General features: G+C 37.3%; 1 protein-coding gene across 1 annotated transcript in view; it reads left to right on the forward strand.

The window, feature by feature from the left end:
- DDIAS (DNA damage-induced apoptosis suppressor) overlaps positions 1-7,819 on the forward strand; it is a 24,473-nt gene extending 16,654 nt beyond the window's left edge. Inside the window, exons 3-5 of the mRNA XM_012641798.1 lie at positions 2,326-2,487; positions 3,440-3,557; positions 4,917-7,819. Coding sequence (XP_012497252.1) covers positions 2,326-2,487; positions 3,440-3,557; positions 4,917-7,544 — 2,908 coding nt within the window. The 3' untranslated portion in view covers positions 7,545-7,819. The remainder of the gene's footprint in view (positions 1-2,325; positions 2,488-3,439; positions 3,558-4,916) is intronic.
- Positions 7,820-21,545: the final 13,726 nt, after the last annotated feature.

Here is a 21,545-nt window from a genome sequence, read left to right on the forward strand (position 1 = left end):
GAGTATGAAGGATCCTGAGACCAAAAAGTTTCAAAATTGCTCTTCCACAACAAGTGACATTTTAGAAATAGCGGTGCCTCTGGAAGTTAAACCAAGGGACTGTGATTTGAATGTGTTGTCTATACCCTTGCTTCTCAAATTGTGGCCTAAACAACATCTGCATCAGCATCACATGGAAGTTTATTAGAACTGCAGAATCTTGGGCCTTGACCCAGACTTAATAACAATTTTCATTTTAACAAGACTCCCAGGTGACTTGTATGTACATTAAAGTTTGAGGAGCTCTAATCTATGTATTATACTGTACTAACATTTATTTCAATCCAGCTGTATTGCCAAAAGGACTAAAGGAAACTATGTAAATAAATATACTATACATATGCATGTTATGAAACTATATATAATCTGTATAAATGCATTAACACTAATAGGCATAGTTTTTGTTAGGCTATCATAGATACTCTATTAATATTTGTAAGGTAGTTCATTATTAACCAACCATATTGTTCTCATAGTTATCATGAGATATCATACAAGCAAGAACTTCAGGCTAGGAGTCCAGAGTCCTGCATTTGGGTCATAAATTCACTAACTTTGTCACCTTGGGCAAAAATTCAAACCAATTTCCCTATTTATAAATGGGGTAAATACCTTGTTAACTTCTCAGAATAAAAGAATTATGTTGAAAACATTTGTAAATAATAAAAAACTGATGCATATTTTATTCTAAGATTTGCTAGGAATTTTACATTAGACCTGAATGCATTATTAATGTATAACCTATAAAGAAATTCTAATATATATATTTAAAACACTTAGCTCATTTCACTAGAGCTTGGTACTAATGAGGTTTTTTGCCTCAGAGAGTCAGTTTATTCAATGGCCAAACTATAGCACAAATTCCAGCAAATCTGGATAATATTATAGGAATAGGTTGGTACAGATCCATCCTCAGTGTGGCAAAAAAATAAGTAGCACAAATCTAATAATGACGGTGAATCAGTAACATCTTATACGAAGGGTTAACCTTTGTTGAAAAAAGTCACTGAGAGCTATGTATTTTAGACTCCCCCTAGTGGCTATCTGGCAACAATCAAATTTATACTACTGTCTTTAACATTACTTTCTATTTGCATTTTGCCAGTGGTTTTTTTTAAGACAAATCATTAGCAATGTGAAGAAAAAACAAAGATCTGGTATTATCCTATTACCATAAGATGTTTAAGGGGTCAATTTGCTACATTAAGAACATGAAAGATGGAAATCAGGGTTATAAAACATTACAAACTAGAAAGGAGGGAAACACTAAGTAGACGTGACAATAATCGTCACAATATTTAATATAATTATGAGAGAGAAACAAACTAGCACTTATTAATTTGCCAATATTTACACCAGACCCTTTATTTATTTTTTCTCATTTTATTCTTCTTTAACCCTGGATTTTATAGACAAGGAACAAAAGTTTTAAGAATTGGCCGGGCGCGGTGGCTCACGCCTGTAATGCTAGCTCTCTGGGAGGCCGAGGCAGGCGGATTGTTTGAGCTCAGGAGTTCGAAACCACCCTGAGCAAGAGCGAGTCCCCGTCTCTACTAAAAATAGAAAGAAATTAATTGGACAACTAAAAATATATAGAAAAAATAGCCAGGCATGGTGGCGCATGCCTGTAGTCCCAGCTACTCGGGAGGCTGAGGCAGGAGGATCACTTGAGCCCAGGAGTTTGAGGTTGCTGTGAGCTAGGCTGACACCACGGCACTCTAGCCTGGGCAACACAGTGAGACTCTGTCTCAAAAAAAAAAAAAAAGAAGTTTTAAGAATTTAGTAATTATAGAACAGCAAGTATATGTCAGTAGTGTTGCACTGATGTGTAGTTTTTGACTAGAAAACCTTTGGCCACAATGAGGTATTATCTTCAAAACAAGTTAAATTGCTTGGTTTTCATATTAAATTTTTATAATGTGATAAACTCTCAGCATATTTCAATGAATTAAATTAAAGAAGGTAAAGTTCTTTTTGTAATGGCGAGAGAAATGCAATTAGTTAAGTGCTTTATATATAAACATTTATTAAAGATTTCAATATTCTTACACAGTGTTTTTCTTCGGTTTTCCATCAATTTGATGCTACTTAATTTAAATCGGTAAAGCCAACTGTTTTGAATAGAGAAATTTTAAAAAAGTTAATCTGAAATTGTTTAAGAAAAATATGTTTTGTAGGAGCATTTGTACACAAAATATTTAACTTTTTACTTTTCTGCATTTGTTTTTTTATCATACAAAAAAAATTTAATGAACATCTCTACCCTTTTTTCCCCTACTTTTCCAGGTCTAATTGTCCAAAATGTGGCTCTACTGGGGAAGCTGAAAATACCAGTTATAGATACAAACTTTCCTTAAAAGTTGCAGAATCAAACAAATTGTTTGTTATTACTGTATTTGGAAGCTGCTTAGATACATTTTTTGGTCTGACTGCCACTGATTTGCACAAGTAAGATTATTTAAAGCATTCTTTTTCCTGACTGCTCGTTTAGAATACAAATAGAATGTGAAGATACATATTTTTAAGGAAATGCATTTAGTAAAAAATGACCATACAACCTCGGATCATCAGTTCCTTTAAAATATAACGAAGTGAGAAAGAGAAAGATATTTATTTCCTGAATGCATATTTTGATGATGTTAAACCAGTCTCCTTTTATTCAGGCAGCTAAGCTTTAATTAGGATATTAAATTACAAAACTCTAAGTTAGAGAAATATAGACTAAAAAAGTAAAATCATTTCAAACTGAAGGGATATCCAAAGGTTAGCATTCTAGTGGTTAAGTTCCCCTGAGGCAGGAGAAGCCATTTGAGAGAATATTTGCATATCAGAAGCTGCAATTTTATTTTTTTCACTTGCATTGCAATGTCATCTGCATAGTTTGACCTATTAAGACATTGCCCTGACAATGTAAGGATATATATATAAGCAATTAAAGCGTTTTCTCCCCCTCAATCTTCTGTCCTCCTCCCCTAATCACTTGACAGAAAAAAAAATCTCCATCCATGTCCTTGTAGTTGAGGGCAAAATGATTTGAAAGGGACAGTAAAGGAACCACAGCCAGAACTGCCAGGAACAAGGAAAGATTTCCCCCTAAGGTGACGTGCTAGCGGTACCACCACTACTGCCACTGCCACTTTTCTCTTTCCCTAGGATAATTGCTGGTTGTGATGATTAGGCAGGCATCTACTTTATTCATACTTGATCAGTTGGGGTTTTTATCTCTCTGTACTATAGGAAACTAGAGGGAACAAAATGCCTAAGTCTAAAAGCCCCTTTTTTTCTCTATAGAGAAAGAAGTTCATGCTATATTTTCAAGCTAATTACATCTTCTGACTTTATGACAAGTTAAAATTTTAAAGTTTATCTCTTAATATCTTTTATGTTCTTTCCAATCAAGGTACCTTCAGAATCCTGATAAAATTCCAGAAACACCAGACAATGATACAGCTCAGAACTTGTTGAGGAAAGCAGTTGAAACTTGCTTTGTTGGACAAACATTTATTTTTGGAGTGACGGTAATTGGGATTAGCTTTCTTTTTAGTAGTCTGTTAACATTTTCATCATAATGAAATTATTTGAATTTTCTAAATAGTTTTTAGGAGTTATAAAAATGTGAAGATATAGAAGCACTTTCAACCTGTATAAAAATAGCCTGTAGGTGATCTGTTTAAAACACTGTGTGTGACAACTTCCCCTTTCAAAAGTCAGAAGAGCCCAGTTCAAATGCTTTCATAGCTTGAAAAATATAAATTTATTATAAATTCAGAAATGGTAGATATTTGATTTTGATATTTGTTATTTCACCTTCCAGATACTGTTCAAATCCTATAATAAAGCTTTCATCAACTTTTAGCTTTTTAATTCTGTTATCTGTAAAAGAAGAAGGAAGGAATGAATATTAAAGGCAAAATATCTGTGTATTGATAAGAATGCTAAGAATAGATTAAGAAGGATAGTCTTACGTGATCATAAAAGTGACTACAGAAGAAGTTAAAAGAATGTACTGACTCTGAAGGAGCAGCAATTTTCTTTCTCATCTATGCTAAAGGGAACAAAAAGAAATTTTGTCCACATTGGTCTTACTGTTTTAAAAAGGGAAGTAGCTCACTCCACAACTGAACAGTGAGAAAAACCCAAAGAGAAGGTGAAACCTAGTCTCTTTCTTTCTTTCACATGTGAGAACATTTTGTTAACACATTAACCGCCACACTAGAAAAAAAAATTTTTCCTGGGGCCACAGTGTTTTATTAAAACAAAATGATCCTTTCTAATTTGTTATTTTTTATTGTTTTCTGTGCCTGAGTTCTATCCAATGCAATCCATGTTTTTAGAAGTAAATTGTCAATATTAATTGTAACAATAAGAACATCAATGAGATTTCACAAACCAACTGCAGGGCTTTGCTTCACGAGGCCCTGGGCTCAAAACTAGCCTGAGTTAAATACAACTCACATGGCAGTTAATGTGTTAAACACTCAAAGTTTATGGAAGCTAATGAGAAATACAATAATAGCTACCTTTTATTGAGCAACTACTATTTGCTAAGCACAGTGCAGTTTTCCACATTATTGCTAACAATAATCCTGCATTATTATCCTTATTTTATAAATGAGAAAACTAAGTCTCAGAGAGGTTAAATAATCTGTCCAAAGTCCCAAGACTACTAGTAAATGCTGGAGCCAGGATTTGAAGATAAGCTTTTTACTCCGAGGTTTATAGTCTCTTGTGTATGCTACTCTGCCTATAACACTAAAGGAATTAGAATGGAGGCATGGGGGTTAATGGGTATATCTGCTTTAACTTTTTAAATCCCTGTTTCATATTTGAGTCAAAGGAAGAAAACTTTATTCTCAATTTATTCACTTCTTTCACAGAATTTTGAAAGCCAACATGGAAAAGGTTCGGATTTCAGTTACTTATATGCATGCGCTGACCACAAAAGAGAAATCAAAGCACTAGTTGCTTGCCAGATTATTCTACCAGACCCAAGTCTTACAGGCTTTACTGTCATTCACTACTTCCATCAGCTTTTGCAGACTTCCAATTACAGGAAACTTCACTGTGGCTCCCAGGTACCTAATAGCCCCTTGCTTGCTTTAGATCACTCGAACAGTGATCTCAGCAGCATATGGGGCTCTGATAGCACTTCATATTTTTTTGAGTTCTGCAGCAGAGATAATTTTTCAAGATTCTGGCAGCCATCAATTGAACTTACTTCCGTTGTTTCACAACTAACAGAAAATGATGATTTTTCAGCTACAGAGCAAAGCAAGGTCCTTGGTATTCTTCACCAGAACAGAACACATATCTCCAGTGCAGAGGCCACTGTTTCCAATAGCTGCCATGATCCCATTCAGGGTTCCTGGAGCCTTGTTTCATATATGGATAAAAAGAGTACCTCAGAAAAGTTGGGTGAAGAACTTGACTTACAAGCTAATCAGCTGAGTGCAGTTCACAGCAGTCATCGTGAAATTGGATTTACTGACTCTAATTTATTCCCTTTGAAAATTCAAGAGCCCCTTGAGTCAAGTAATACAAAATCCTTCTACAGTGCAATGGAAATTAAAAATAGGTATTCCCAGTGTGAGCTACCATGTTACCAGCATCATGATGTAGATATCCCCACTAGCCTTCGAGAGAGATCTGCGTGTTGTCCACCTTCATCACTCAGACTTGAAGAGATAGCTGGCAGGTCCCAGGATTGTGACCCTGAAATTTGGGATGACCTGCCATTCTCTGAAAGCCTAAACAAGTTTCTGGCAGTTATTGAAAGTGAGATTGCTGTAACTCAGACAGATGCCAGTAGTACAAAACATCATGTAGGTAATGACATCGATAAATTGCATGCAGACCACAGCAGGTTAAGTGTGACTCCACAGAGAACTACTGGAGCACTGCGTACACCACCTGTAGCTTTGAGATCATCACAAGCAACAGTCAAATCAAACTCTGGCAAAGATAACTTCTTTTGTAAATGTGAAGCAAATCCAAGTCCTAGTGTTCAAAAGGAGTCACGATCAGATAACACAGCAGAGGCTGTCTCTGTAAGTAGGAATAGAAGAGATAATTTGGAATATTTTCTACCAAACACTTGTCTGTCAGCTCCGTTTTCATCTTCAAATGATTTAGAAACAACAGTTACTCATAAGACTGTAATAATTCTACCACATAGGGATGACATTCCACTTACACCCAGTACTTCAGAGAGTGACCATCCTTATCTCAATATCAAATGTTATAATGGGTGGGAAGAAAACTCACTTTCAGAAACGAATGAAAAGTTGACAACTTTGTGTTCTAGGAAGTATAATGATGTTTTTGATCTTTGCAAATTAGAAAATAAACAATATTATAGGTGGCCAAAGAACCAAGGTGACAGTTTTACAGTTTGCAAGAAACTTATATATCCTTTAGAAACTCTTTGCAGTAATCCAAATAGAAGTACAAATACATTGAAAGAAAAGTCTCATGGACATATCAGTAATAAGTTAACACAAAGTTATTCTTCCTGTTATGAAGGTAGTTACAATGCTTCTGCTGATCTCTTTGATGATGTTGCTAAAGAAATGGACATTGCAACAGAAATTGCCAAAAAATCACAGGATATTTTATCACAGTGGGAAATGTCTTTGGCAGAAAGTCATCCTTCAGAGTCTGATTTTTCACTGAGATCCATTTCTGAAAACTCCATCCTGCCTTCACAAAAATTATCCTTGCAAAGCATATCTGTCCCTAGGCATCCAAGAATATGCTCTCCTCCACCTCATTTTCAGTCAGATTCAGATAACTTTGAAGATAGCCAGGACTTTATTCCATGTTCACAGTCAACTCCAATTACAGGGTTCCACCAAACAAGAATTCTTGGGATAAATGGAGCTTTCAAAAAATTATCTCCCTTATATTCAGATTTTGATGTTAACTATGAAAAAACAAGAATTTCCCCTGAAAATGACAAACAGCAAGCCATCCCAAGCTGCCCCCAAACTATAAAAACACCCAGGCAGAAATCCAGAAGCTCTACTGTATCTGGTATTACACAACCAGAGGTTTTCAACCACAATTCTGTTGCCGAGTGCGTTGAAAGTAGTAGTGATGAATGGATCCCTCCTACCACACAAAAAGTATTTCTTTCAGATGTGCTTGGATTCCAGGTCATGGGTGTAAGGAAATACCTTGCTGCCCATATTTCCCCTGATCAAAAAGAGTTACCAAGAAAGAAACTGAAACATGTCAGACAAAGAGCTGATAAATATTTCAAAAAGGAGTTAAACAATATGCTTACAGAAACTGTTACAAAACAGAAAACTCCTAAATATAACAGTAAAAGTTCAAGCTGGATTTCCAAATGTCCAGACACTCAAGTCTTAGAAGCACCTCAGTTGCACCCTGTTCTTGGCCTTTCTTCTTGTCTGGAAGTCAAACGTTGCCTTCTATTTTCAGAAAATTGCCCACCTTCAGTATCTGAAACTAACAGTGCTTGGTCACCAGAATTGTTTTCATAAAAAGTTGCCTAAACCCAATTCCTGAACTTTTAAAGGTAAATCCGTTTGGAAACTTTGCCTCGGGTGGTGTGGAAAGCATGCTTTAAACACTAGGACTTTTGAACACTTGGAGAGAAGCAAATAGAAAGGGGGATTGTACTGGGTGCTATTGTGCCTTTGAAAATGTTGTAAGTCCATGGTTTTCTCCAGGTTTTATCCAGAATACTATGATTCAGATATTTTGGCACTTTATCTTATACTCTTGATTGTACTTTAGTAATATTGTTAATATTGCTTTTTAAATGTATTTGTTAAAATCACATGCACAACCAGAAATAAAGCCTTTTCAAACCAAAACATAAAGTCTTTCTTAATGGTTCAGCTCAGACCAGAAAATGCCTGCTATATTGTAGGCCAAGTACTGTCCTGGGTTTGTGATACAAAGCTACAAGATTACTGATGTCAAAATATTTCAGTCTGCTGGATAAGACAGATGTATATACAGATAATTTCAATACAATGCAGAAAATGCAATGTACGGGTTTGTAATGGATATGACAAACATTTATGTTGCTATGGGAGCATGGAAGAGAAGCGGTTAACCCATCAGTAAGCTAGGGGTAAAAGGAACGGTCAATAAAAACTTACTATTTAGAAGTTATGTGTGAAACCCACTATTTTATTTAATAAGTGTTCATTGGCTGTTTATTACATGCTAAGCACTGTGCTTGGTACTGGAAACTCAAAGATGAAAGTCAATCCCCTTACCTCAAATTCATGGTAAGTTAGAATAACAGATAGAATCTGTTAGGAGATTCTATTATAGGAAATAAACTTGGAGTACAGCTGGAGCAAAAATCACCAATTTCCAGACACTCAAGTCTTACCAGCACCTCAGCTGCACCCTGTGAAATCTTTTTTATACATATCCCTGGTCAGCTTCCTTTGCCACTCCCCACAGCAGCCATTCTAAATTGTCACTTTCTTCATGCCACCAATCTACTGCTACTCTCTGTGCCTCCTTGGAGAATATTGAGATCACCTGATATTCCCTCAACTTCCTGCACCCACACCTGCCCACATGTTTGTATCTGTACTCACCTGCAGCTTCTGTCCTCTAGTCTCAGGAAATAATGCACAGCTTAGTGCTAACCTTTCTGTTTGGCTGTTGATCTTGTACCAAATATTCCTTCCTGTATTTTTACCTTGTTCTACTGGCTGTCTCCCCCATACTGATTTTTCATTTTGAAAAATTGCAAACAGAGGTGAAAGAATAGTACAGTGATAGAACATCTGTACATACCATCTAGATTCAGTCATTTTTAACATTTTGCCTTGTGTGTATGTATTTGCTTTCTGTGTGTCTGCATAGATACACAGAGTTTTGTTTTTGCTAAACCGTTTAAAAGTAAGCTGTAGATAGGACACTTCACCCCTAAATACATGAGCATGTTTCATTAAAAGAAAGATTTCTTTCTACATGGCCAAAATATCATCATACCAAGGAAAAATAACAGTAATTTTCCAATATCTAATATTCAGCCCATAATCCAATTTTTTTCCTTGTGCCCAAATTATAATTGTTGATGTTGTTTAACCAAGATTTTATCGACATTTATTCACAGTGTTTGGTTGTCTCTTTTTCCAGAACCTCACCTCTTATTTTACATAATATTAACTTAATGAAAACAATCAAACCATCGTTTTATAGAATGTCCCACATTCTACATTTGCATGTTTGCTTCTTCAGAGTATTGGTACCTTGTCCCTCTATGCCCCAGTATTTCCTGTAAATTAAGTCTAAAAGACTTAATTAGATTCAGGTTTATGGCAAGGATGTTTCATGGCTTATGTATTTCATATCATATCACATTAGAAGTCACTATCAAGTTGTTCCACTATTAGTGGTGCTAAGTTAGATCGCCTAGTTAAGATGTTGCCCACCACATCTCCACTGTAAAGATACTTGTGTAGAGGACACTTTGTCTGGGAACGGTTCCTTGTTGTTTTTCTCAAGAACATGCCTTGTCCTTGCACGCAAGTCCGGGGTGCCCTAACCCTGCAAACAGGAGGGACTAGAGAGTTCAGATGCAAACATCTGCTCACCGGAGACAAAACAACAAGGAACAGGGACGTGTTGAGTCGGGACAGTGTGGGAACAAAGAAATTGCGGTGGGACAGTTGCCAAACAGGCTGTGTTATAAATAAAGAAACTACAGGGCCGGGCGCGGTGGCTCACGCCTGTAATCCTAGCTCTCTGGGAGGCCGAGGCAGGCAGATTGTTTGAGCTCAGGAGTTCGAAACCAGCCTGAGCAAGAGCGAGACCCCGTCTCTACTAAAATTAGAAATTAATTGGACAACTAAAAATATATAGAAAACATTAGCCAGGCATGGTGGCGCATACCTGTAGTCCCAGCTACTCGGGAGGCTGAGGCAGGAGGATCGTTTGAGCCCAGGAGTTTGAGGTTGTGAGCTAAGATGATGCCACAGCACTCTAGCCTGGGCAACACAGTGAGACTCTGTCCCAAAAAAAAAAAAAAAAATACAGCAAGAAACTCTGCTGCAGTCCTGTCTTGTACCGTCTTTGTGTGTGTCTGTGTCTCTTTGTCTCTGTGTTCATTCCTCGGCCCCTAGAAACGGGCCACGTCAAGTGGCACAGCGAGCAGGGTCTGCGTCATTCGGGACCGAGGAACTGGAGTGGGACCTCTTTGGCATAAGGTAAGTGGCAACCAACAGAGGACCTCCAGCATTATGGGGAATTCCCCTTCAGCTGTGGAACGAGAATATCGAAAGTTAGTCCAGGGACTTTTACATTCAGTGGGAGTGGAAGTTAAAGATACTACTTTGAAGCAGTTGTTTGACTTAGTGCAACAGCATTGCTATTGGTTTCAGTCCCAAGTTCAGTTAAATTTGCGCAGCTGGCAACAACTTGTTAAAGCTTTTCGTGTAGCCCACCAACGAGGCGACACGGTTAATTTAAAAATTTGGACTGTTTGTAGTGCCATAACTGAAGCACTACAGCTCTTAGACTCGGAGAAAGCTGAGTCACAGAATGGGGAGGAACTAGATCCCCCTCCCCCTGAGGAGATCCCAGAGGTGACTCCTCCACTGGATAGTTAGGAAAAGGCTGACTCTTTATCTCCCAATACTGAAATAGCAGAACTTATTGCCTTATTAAAGAAGTGTTTACCCTCTCTTATCACTAGCCCCACAGCCCCGACAGCGCCTGTGGCTTATCCTGTCTCTTTGCCGCCCGCTGCTGTGTGTCCGCTGGCCAGACCATGCGGCCGCTCTGCTGGCACTCCGGTGCCTTGGCTGCCACCTTCTCGGAGCTACGCTGGGGCCAGCCGGGCGGGCCCCGAGGGATGGACATTTTTTTAAAACATCTATGGAAACTTACCTGTAATTCAATTCATTTTGCCTCACTCCAGTGGTAAGAATAATACCAAATTAAAAAGATATGAATGAGTATTCAAAAAAAAAAAAAAGAAAAGGGAGAAAAAGGAAGATTTTGCACCCTTCTCGTTCAGACTCCTCTGGAATAAGCAGAATTGCAGATGGATTCAATGAAATTTTTTCTAATCATTGTTATAGTATCTGTTCTATGAAACAGCCAGACTTAAAATATTCTGACAACGCAGTCATTTCTCCGCTGCGATTGGAACTCCTCCCAATTTTGTGTTACCCCTATTCCTTTTAATGCGAGCAGACATTGGAACTCACTTTGTAATCTCTTATCTGGCACTGTCAATATGACCTCTGATCTCCAAAATTTGGAACGAGAAATAACTGATGTGTTCCATAACAATCTCCCTGAGATGAATGAGGCGGAGATCTTTCAAGGCCTGGCTAATAGTCTCGCCCAATTAAATCCTTTTGAACACCTTAAGACATGGCTTACATCAATTACTAGCAATCTGTGTATTGTATTATTGGTTGTTGTCTGTTTTTTCATAGTCTACAGGCGATGGTCCCAAAGAAGAATGAATAAAGAACAACAACATCATAAAATAATGGCGGTACTGCAACATGTCTGAACACAGCATCCTGTGCCTTAAAACAAAATAAAAAAGGGGGATATGTAGAGGACACTTTGGGAATGGTTCCTTGTTTTTTTTCTCAAGAACATGTCTGTGGCCTTGCACGCAAGTCCAGAGCGCCCTAACCCTGCAAACAGGAGGGGCTAGAGAGTTCAGATGCAAACATCTGCTCGCTGGAGACGAAACAACAAGGAACAGGGATGTGTTGAGTTGGGACAATGTGGGAACAAAGAAATTGCGGTGGGACAGTTGCCAAACAGGTGTGTTATAAATAAATAAACTACAGCAAGAAACTCTGCTGCAGTCCTGTACCGTCTTTGTGTGTGTCTGTGTCCCTTTGTCTCTGTGTTCATTCCTCGGCCCCTAGAAACGGGCCACGACATACTTGTGTTTCCTTTTTAAGAGTAAAGAGTCATGCTTGAGCTCAGGAGTTCGAGACCAGCCTGAGCAAGAGTGAAACCCCATCTCTACTAAAACTAGAAAAATTAGCCAGGTATCATGGTGTGTGCCTGTAGTCCCAGCTACTCAGGAGGCTGAGGCAGGAGGATTGCTTGAGCCCAGGAGTTTGAGGTTGGTTTGAGCTAGGATGACACCACGGCACTGTACCCGGGGTGACCAAATGAGACTGTCTCAAAAAAAAAATAAAAAGAAAAGAGAGTATTATAGTCACTTACCAGAGGTGGTGGATGAGTTTCCTTTTCCCTCTATCACTACAGACTCCAGAACTTTTAATTTTTCAAGAATTTGTAGTCAATTGCACCCCTATTATTCTTTTTTATACTCCATATAATACCCCTTGTTTGTAGCCAGGCTCCTTTAAAATATAGTCATTGTCAATTTTCACACTGTTCACTATTCAACCTACTGCAATCTGTTCTCTCTCCCCCACCTCTGGTGGCTATAGTGTCAGTGGTTTTCTACCCTCAAATCCAATGGATTTATTATTATTTTATTTGCTCTATTTGCACTTCTTCCATTTCTAAGATACTACCCTCATGGTTTCTGGTTTCTTCTAGATTCTGTTCTTCTTTGATTAGGGCTGCCCACAGGGCAAATATTTTTTGCAGGGCTCTCATCTATAGAAACAATTTTATTTAAAAATGTATTACAAATTCATGGGCCCATATAAAGTAGAGTGGATTATCAATGAAGGTTTAGAATAATGAGTAGGAAAGCAAGAGCATATTTGTAGTCCAGTCAGTTCATGCAAAGATTTTCAGGATGAGAAAATAGTCTCTGTTCTTTTTTCAAACGTGCCATTCTGGCTAATTTCATATCCCCCACTGTGATAAAAGAGTAGCAATGCTGTTAGTATTCAGGGTGTCTGGACTCTTCAGAACCTGTTTGTGTTGAACTGTGTAGATCTTGCCTCTGCAATTCCCTACCATTTATTTAATGCTGGTTGCATCACTATTCATGATGCTGTGTCCATTGTGATACTGTGAATACTATCTTCCAATGACTGTCAAAGGTTGTTACTATGCTTCACTGATGATTACCAAAAAGTAAGCCATACCTCGAGTATGCAGAAAAATGAATAATAATTCATTTTCTGATCATATTATATTTACCATTTGAACTTTTGTAGTATAAACATTGAACACACTTTCCATCCATGTCCTTTCTTGAATTTTTTTGGCTGCAATTTCTACATTCCTAGACCGTGATCTCTTTCAATGTTGGCCAAACCCAGAAAGGATAGACAAGGGGTCCATGGGTGGAGCAAGAAGAGTGTTTTCACTTGTACAAGGAATGTCCATTCCTCCATCAGCATGGCTTAAACCTGAATCTGAAGAGCACAATGTCGCTAACAGACGCAAGAGAGGAAGGACATTGATTGGAAGTGCCTGTTGGAATTGTCGACCAAAAGTCATAAAAGGGCTCAAAGGAGACAGATATGGCTTGAGAAAAGGTATATAACCTGCAGAGGGGTTAGGGTGACCTCCCTGGTGTCAGTGGCAGGAGACATACAGGGTAAATAACAGCTGCCACTACCCTCACAGACCAGTGAGAGCCAATGTACAGGCCTACATATTGCAAGTCAACCCCAAGGGTCAATGGTGACCCTGGGTAGCCCAAAACCCTGAACTTCTCTTGTGAGAGTCACCTAAATGAATATGAGAGTCAACAATATTCTGGCAGCTCAATCTTCTACTGTCTTGTAAAAGCAATATTGCTTCAGCCAGTAGGAATACTTCTAAACTCATTCTACAAGATCAGCATTGCCCTAATACCAAAACCAAAGACACAACAAAAAAAAGAAAACTCCAGGCCAATATCACTGATGAACATAGATGCAAAAATTCTCAACAAAATATTAGCAAATCAAATTCAACAACACATTAAAAAGATCATTTACCATGACCAAGTGGAATTTATCCCAGGGGTGCAACATATGCAAATCAATAAACATGATACATCACATAACAGAACCAGGAACAAAAACCATATAATTATTTCAACAGATGCCAAAAAAGCATTTGAGCATTATTTTCTGCCCCCCATGCACCTCAAGACAATGAAATCCGGGCTAAGATTGTTTCCCGAGCCATTCATTCATCTTTTATGGCCGAATCATTTGTGAATTTAACACAATGTATGACCTTTGATGAGTTATTAGTATAAGTAATAAACATCCCAGGATTTTTACTCTTTTTAGATGATTTTTAAAAACTCACCACAAAGTTGCAACTTCCTTGTTAGCCTATTTAAACAATCATTAAATTTCTCAATATTGAACATCATCAGTTCTTAGCATTTTAGAACTGGAGGGGACCTTGGAAATCATTTAAACTAGTGGTTCTCGTCCACAGGCTGCTCAATTTAAATCACTTAGGGACCTTTTTAAAACACAGTGATGCCTGGGTCCTATTCCAAACCAGATATTTCAGAATTTGTAGGGAGAGATCCCAGATAGCAATAGTTTTTAAAAACTCTCCAGGTGATTCTAATGTGTGGCCAGTGTTAAAATCACTTCTCTAAATCTCATAGATAAGGGAAAAAACCCATGGATGATTAAAGTCTTGACAAAGGTCACATTCATATAGCATAAGGCTGGGGTTAGTAAGTGAGGCATACTTACCCTTAATCCAGGGTTTTTTGTATTAAATGTTAAATAGAGATTGGCAACATCTCTTTGAATTCAAGAATTCATACAACAAACAACAGGTGTTTTCTATGTACTTGGCACTGATGATAGAAAAATTGAATAAAAAGATACTGTGGAAACCTGAGGTTGGAAAGATAGCTGATGAGCAACTATAAAGATTATCTAGTTTGTTCTTTAAAGTTGATGTTGAAGCTACTAATCTGGATCTTCTACATAAGGTCCCATAAAATGTCTTGTTTAGAACTCAATGCTGGGGAGGGGATTAAAAACTGTCTCCCATTAAAACTGATATGCTTAATTATATTCTAATAATAAGAACTCCACTTGTGACTATTTACCCTTTTTCTTGCAAGGAACTCCAAGCCAAATATAATGCTCAGTGATAGCCACTGTATTAAGCCTTATAAGTTTTTCCCTCCTTTTAATTGATCTAAATTTCATTTCTTTTTTAGTAAATTAACATATGGTATATGTTTTATTATAAAATGCCTTAGATTATTTTTGAAAGGAAATGGTGAAGTAAATTTATGTGTGTGTGTGTATATGTATATAAACACACATATAAATTTAAAAAGCTATTCCAGCTTCAGTTTATTAAGAGATTGTTACCATTTAATGAATAAAATAGATGTAAACTACTAGGGAGGAGGAGGTAATTTTCAAGTGTTTACCAAGGAATACATGAAACACAGACTCCTAAATTTATCTAGAGGAGAAATGTGAGATACATGGTTTTCTACATCAGCATTATTCATTTTTCTCAATTTTCTATGGTAATTATCAGTTCTTAAAGTCATATCTATTCTATTACATGACTTGTTATCCATTGGTACCATAATTTTATGTGGTATTGTGGCCAACCAGATTTTCCTTTTAGCTGCTGATCTTTAGAGTCAATACCATTCATTTTTTGAGGACATATGTATATGGTAGGCCCTGTGTTAGATTATATTATCATTAAAAGTATTCAGCAAATTGTTTACTGAGTTCTAGATTGTACTTGGGAATTTATCCCACAAATATACTCCTACGAGGAAGTATGAAAGATATTCCATAAAGCATTGTTTGCAATAGTAAAACAAATACCCATCATCATGCATAAAGGATTTTATATGCATAGAGTACTGCTGGGAGGATATACAAAAAAAGGTGAAAAAATTAGAGATCAGGCTATATAGTATTTTTATAAATATATATTTGATGAGTTTATGATAATGTTAAAAACTAGTCAGTTTCAGATAATAACAGAGAACCAATGCATTAACTGGTTAAAAAAAATGGAAAAATTTAAAATTTATCTTGCTTTTCTTATATAAAGCATTGAATTGAATAATCATATAGATTAAGGGCAGTTATCTTTATTAAAACGTTTCAATGCATTTATTAAATTATGGAAATGGAATATCACCATTTTGCAACCCCCAACAAATAATGGATGTACTTGTTAAGCATTAATGGCTGCTAACACTTCAAAGAGAGATGAGAAGATATTATATGCTTCCTGATGGAATAATATACCACTTCCTATAATCTTGACAAAAGGATTGAACCTGAGTCTATCATTCCTTTGAATCCAGCTGTCAATTTGCAAAATATACAACTGACAGAACATGCAGACCTGCGCCATAAAAATAAAATCAGCAAAATCCAAACTGAGAAACTTCAGATCAAACAGCCCATGTTCATCAACATGGTGAACAACATGATGTTCATCAACATAATTATTGTAAGAAGAAAACAATGGAGGAGGAACTGAATACTAAGATCACTTAAAAGGTACATGAAATTTTTTTTTAATGGCCATGATTAAAACTTCAGTGACTTGAGATGTACACTTGGGTGCGTCACTTCCTTAATTACTGTGAAAGTCAAAATAGCAATTACTTTGAGAAGGAAAGAGGAGATTCTGGGCTGGCTGGCAAAGTTCTATTTCTTGACCCAAGTATAAGAGTGTTTATCTTATAATCATTAAGTTATACATTTTTTATGTGTTCATGTTTTAGTTTATATTAAAGATGCTAAAGGAATATATGTGCATTGTACTGAGGGGAGCAAAAATCACTGACATGTGGAACATCTCCCTCTGAGCCATCTCTTAGGTATTTTATATACTTTGTCATTTATTCCTTACAAGTAACCTAGGAGGATGGAGGAAAATATCATCCCTCTAAACTCTGTAAACTGAATTTACAGAAGTCAAGTAACTCACTCAGGTCCACATCACTAAAAAGTGGCAGAACTAAAGCTCTGACATTTCCAGTGTACTGCACTGCCTCCCATGAGGCTTAGGGGTATGCTACACATGCTCCGCATCTCTCAAGCTAGGCATTTCTCTGTAAAACACCTTCCTTTTTGTTGACCAATGGCTGCAACTACTTGAATAACTTAAGGTCAAACATAGGTTAAATATTCTGTACTGTTTTTCTCTGATGTATCACTTGCTTTTCAGCCTAAAGTAATTTGTGATGTGATTGGAGAATTGCCTCCAAGAAGGAAAATGAATTTACCTGTAAAAATCTCGCCTTTCTTCTAATAGAATCCAGTCTGTTTCCTGCAGTTCCCTTTAGGTGCCAAGCTAAAGTGCATGACCATTTGGCCCGTCTCCCTGTCTCACAGTTCCTTCACAGGCTAAAGCATTTTCTGCTGACTAACTAGAGGCATCAGCTCTGCCAAGAGTCAAATGTTTGTCTATCCCTTGCCTGCTTTGAGTGGGAAATGTTAATTAATGACATTGCAAAACCCAAGGCTGACCAGCAGCCTTTCATTTTGTGTAAGTAATTGCAAGGGCTCGAGGCCAGGTTGGTAGATGCAAAAACACATGTAATCAAACCCAGTTGCTGTATATTCTGGCGATTATGACTCCAATAATTGCAAATTCAGCCAACCAAAAGAATCATGAAAATAGATATTATGCAAGATGGCTAAAACAGAGGCCCCAAATTCAGCAGTGGCTGGAGAAGCATTTACCACTTTTTGAAGATCTAAACTTAAGGTATGTTTGGCAATATAGCTATATTTCAGCAGGCCTTAGACAGATTACGTGTCTCAGGACAGTTTGGCTGCTAACAGATGAAGAAAGATTGATTGAAAGCATCTGAATAAATATTAATTTGAGCAAGCTGACCAGACATGATTAAGTTAATTGGAGTCAATAATTGCCATTGACAATATGTTATACCTCTTCTTTCTTGATCTTGGGGTATTTCTTTCTTATATGACACAGGGGAAGTGGGTATGGTGACTCTCATATTAAACCTATAACTCTTGAGTAGCCAGTCAGCCTGATTAACTAGACACCATCTCTCAAGGGCCTGCTAACTAATTTATTTCATTTATGTAGTATTACTTAGCATTTATTGTATCCCTATTATATGCTTGACACCATGACACTTTACCTGTATTATTTCATATAATCTCAGAATAACATTGTGTAGGTAGGTAGTGTTAGCTCAATTTTACAGAAGAAAAAACTGAGGCACAGAGGTACAATAACTTGTTCAAGGTCACAATCAGTAAATGGTAGAGCTAGCGTTCAAACAGTTTTTTTTGTCTATAAAACCATGCTCTTCCCACAAATGTTAAGGCCAAACTTGCTAACTGCCTACCCTAATATCCATTCTCTGCTTCCTTCTTTGTAACAAAACCCCTATTTCATTCAGAGTAGCAATATTTCCTGTTGAAAGAATACGTTTCCCATGCTCCCTTGCAGGCCAAATTCTGGTCAGAAAGATAGAAATAGAAATGTTGCCTGGAACTTCTAAGAAGTCTCCTTAAAATGAACAGGTCAGGCCCTTCTTCCTTCTTGCTGCTGGGACTAGGACAGGATGACTTAGGGCTCTAGCTGCCATCATGGATTCTAAGGTGATCTTGAAAATAGAGACCAGAGTGAGAGCCCAGGTCACAATGCCAGGAAACCACAGTACTAGTCCAGGCTACCAACCTCTAAACTAGTTTCACTTGACAAAAAGAAACCCCTGTTTCATTTTCTTGGGTTTTTAAAATATATATAGCCAGATAATCCTAACCAACATGCCACATATCTCAGTACTTCACATGTTTTTGCCTCGCATAATTTTCTAAAGCCAAATAATTCTGCTCTTAATGATGCACTGATTCATAAAACAGCTGTCTATGGCTCCAAATTCTTAGCATTATCTTAGGGAAAAAAGGCCAAAGAAAATAGAACTAACATTTGTTGTATGCCTTCTATATGTCAGGTACCCATATATATCATCTCACTTCCTCACAAACTCACTACACCTAGGTGCTCATAGACCCTGAGTTCCCTTCTGCTAATGTATACAAAGTGTCTTAAGTGACACTTAAAGTCAAACCTTCCTCTAGTATACTTGAGGATACCACTCTAGATACTGTCTTCCTCTTTCCTGTAGCATGAATCATTCCATAATTATTCCTGTCCTCACTAATATATCTTCCTTTAAAAACAAAACTTTGGGCCTCATATTCCTTGTAACACCTGTTACCTGCAAAAACTTTTAAAGAGTTTATTCTATAATCACTGCCTCCATTTCCTGTCTTCCAATTCTCCTGAACTTTCGCAAGGCATTCTTTTATCTCCAAAACTCCACTAAAATAGCTCTTCCAGGGTCACCAATGATCTTCATGTTGATAAATTCATGATCATCTCTTTGCCTTCATACTTCTTAATAGATTAGCAGCATTTGACACAGTTGATCACAGCCTCCTTGAAATACTTTTTTTCACTAGGCTTTCAGAACATCATGCTCTTAGTTTTCTTCCTATTTCACTGGCCATTTCTTCTGTCCCCCTTGCTGACTGAATATGGGAGTGCCCCAGAGTTCAGTCCTCAAGACCTCTTCTCCACTTACACTCACTTTGATATTCCGTGACTTTCTGTATGCTATCTGTATTTTAATGCTATCTGTATGCTGTCAATTCCCAAACTTCTATTTCCAGCCTGATCTGTTCTGAAATTTCAGACACATATATACAACTTCCAATTCAGCATCTCTATTTGGAAACTCAGTAAACATCACAAACTCAATAGGTCCTAAACCAAATTCCTGGTTCACTCCACCCACCAAAATCTGCTCTTCCCACAGTGTTCTGCATGCAAGTAAATGTCAATACAACAGTACCAGTTGTTTAAGCCAAAAACTTCACAGTCATCCTTGACTCCTCTTTCTCTACATCTCAACCAGGAGCAAGACCTATAGGCTCTATCTTTAAAATATACAGAATCTATGTTTGAGGATATTAAAGAATTATTTAAAACTTTTTAGATGTGATATTGTGCTTATTTTAAAAACTCTTTTAATGATACATACTAAAATATTTCTGATCAAATTATATGATGTATGGGCCTTGCTTCAAAATAATACAGAATGGAGAAAATGGGCAGGAACATAGATAAATGAGATTGACCATGAGGTGGTAATTGTTGCAGCTGGGTTACGTGTACATGGAGGTTCATTGTACTATGCTACTTTTATCTATGTTTGACATTTTCTATAATAAGTTAAAGATATAGCCAGATTCATGAGCACTTCCCACAATATCCACATCTTCTCTTATGGCAAAGTCACCTTCTCCCACCTGGATTATAGCAGTTGTCTCCCTAGATGGTCTCATTTCTTCTCCCATAGCCCCTTTATAATCTATGCTCACAGGACAGTAGAGTGATCCCGTTAAGTCACATCACTCTTCCACTCAAAACCCTCCAAGGACTGTCATCTCACTCTAAGTAAAAAACCAAAGGCCTTCAATAGCCTCTAAGGTGCTATGATCTATGCCACTACTTCCTTCAAACCTCATCTGCCCTTTGCTCATTAGTCATTAATTTTGTTTTAGCCATACTGGAATCCTTGATAGTCCTGGAGTGTCAGGAATTCTTTTGCCTTAATGCTTTTGCACATAATGTTCTCTCTGCCTAGAATACTTTTCCCCAAGATTTGTACCTCTCCCTCCCTTACTTCCATCAAGTCTATATTCATTCAAATGACACATTATCAGTGAAGCCTCCCCTTGACCGCCCTACATAAAATATTACAGCAACACTTCACCATCATGACCTCTTTTCCTTGCCCTGGTTTATTTTATCCATAGTAATTATCACCACTTGACATACTATACATTTCTTTATAGAAATGCTATGATGTAAATTCCATGAAAGCACTTTTTAAAATTTTGTTCACTGCTATAGTTCTAGTGACTAGAACACTACCTGGCACATAGTATGTGTCTGACAAATAAATAGAGGCAAGCCTAGAGATCCTTATTTTGTAAATGAGGAAGCTGAGGTAAAAAGAGATCAAATTGCCCAAGTTAATACAGGTACTTTGGCCTAAAGCCTTTGCACTCTTCATCCCTTTGCCCAGAATATTTCCATGTTCAAAGCAGGGTTTTCATATTTGCCTTCCCTCAAAATCTGTGCACTTTCTACTCCAGCTGCTGAAAGTACTTCACAGGACTACAATGAAGATTAAATATAAATATGCACATCAATAAACTTTGTAGAATGTTAGGTCTCATACAGTTGTTAGGTCTTATGGGTACATCTCTAAGATCAAAGACTGTTTCTTCAAGCTTATTTTGATCTACATGTGAAAATACAAGGCCTGAAAATATAGATGTTTGATATTACTGACGTGGTTTCTTGCAAGTAATCGAAGTAAACTATTTCAGTTCCTGAAATGTACTACAGATCTTGAAATATTCAGATGTGAGCACCTGGCCAAAAGCACACCCATGTGATTGTGGTTTAAATATAGCTGCAGGTTTCATGTCTCAGTTGCAGATGTGTTTTGGGTTATGTAGATGGTATATGTCAGGTGTAGTCCACCAGTTAGCAGACATGGAATAATTGCCAATTAATGATAGTGATCCTAAAGG

Source organism: Propithecus coquereli, unplaced genomic scaffold (genome assembly GCF_000956105.1).
Source record: "Propithecus coquereli isolate 6110/MARCELLA unplaced genomic scaffold, Pcoq_1.0 Scaffold170, whole genome shotgun sequence".
Lineage (NCBI taxonomy): Eukaryota > Metazoa > Chordata > Mammalia > Primates > Indriidae > Propithecus > Propithecus coquereli.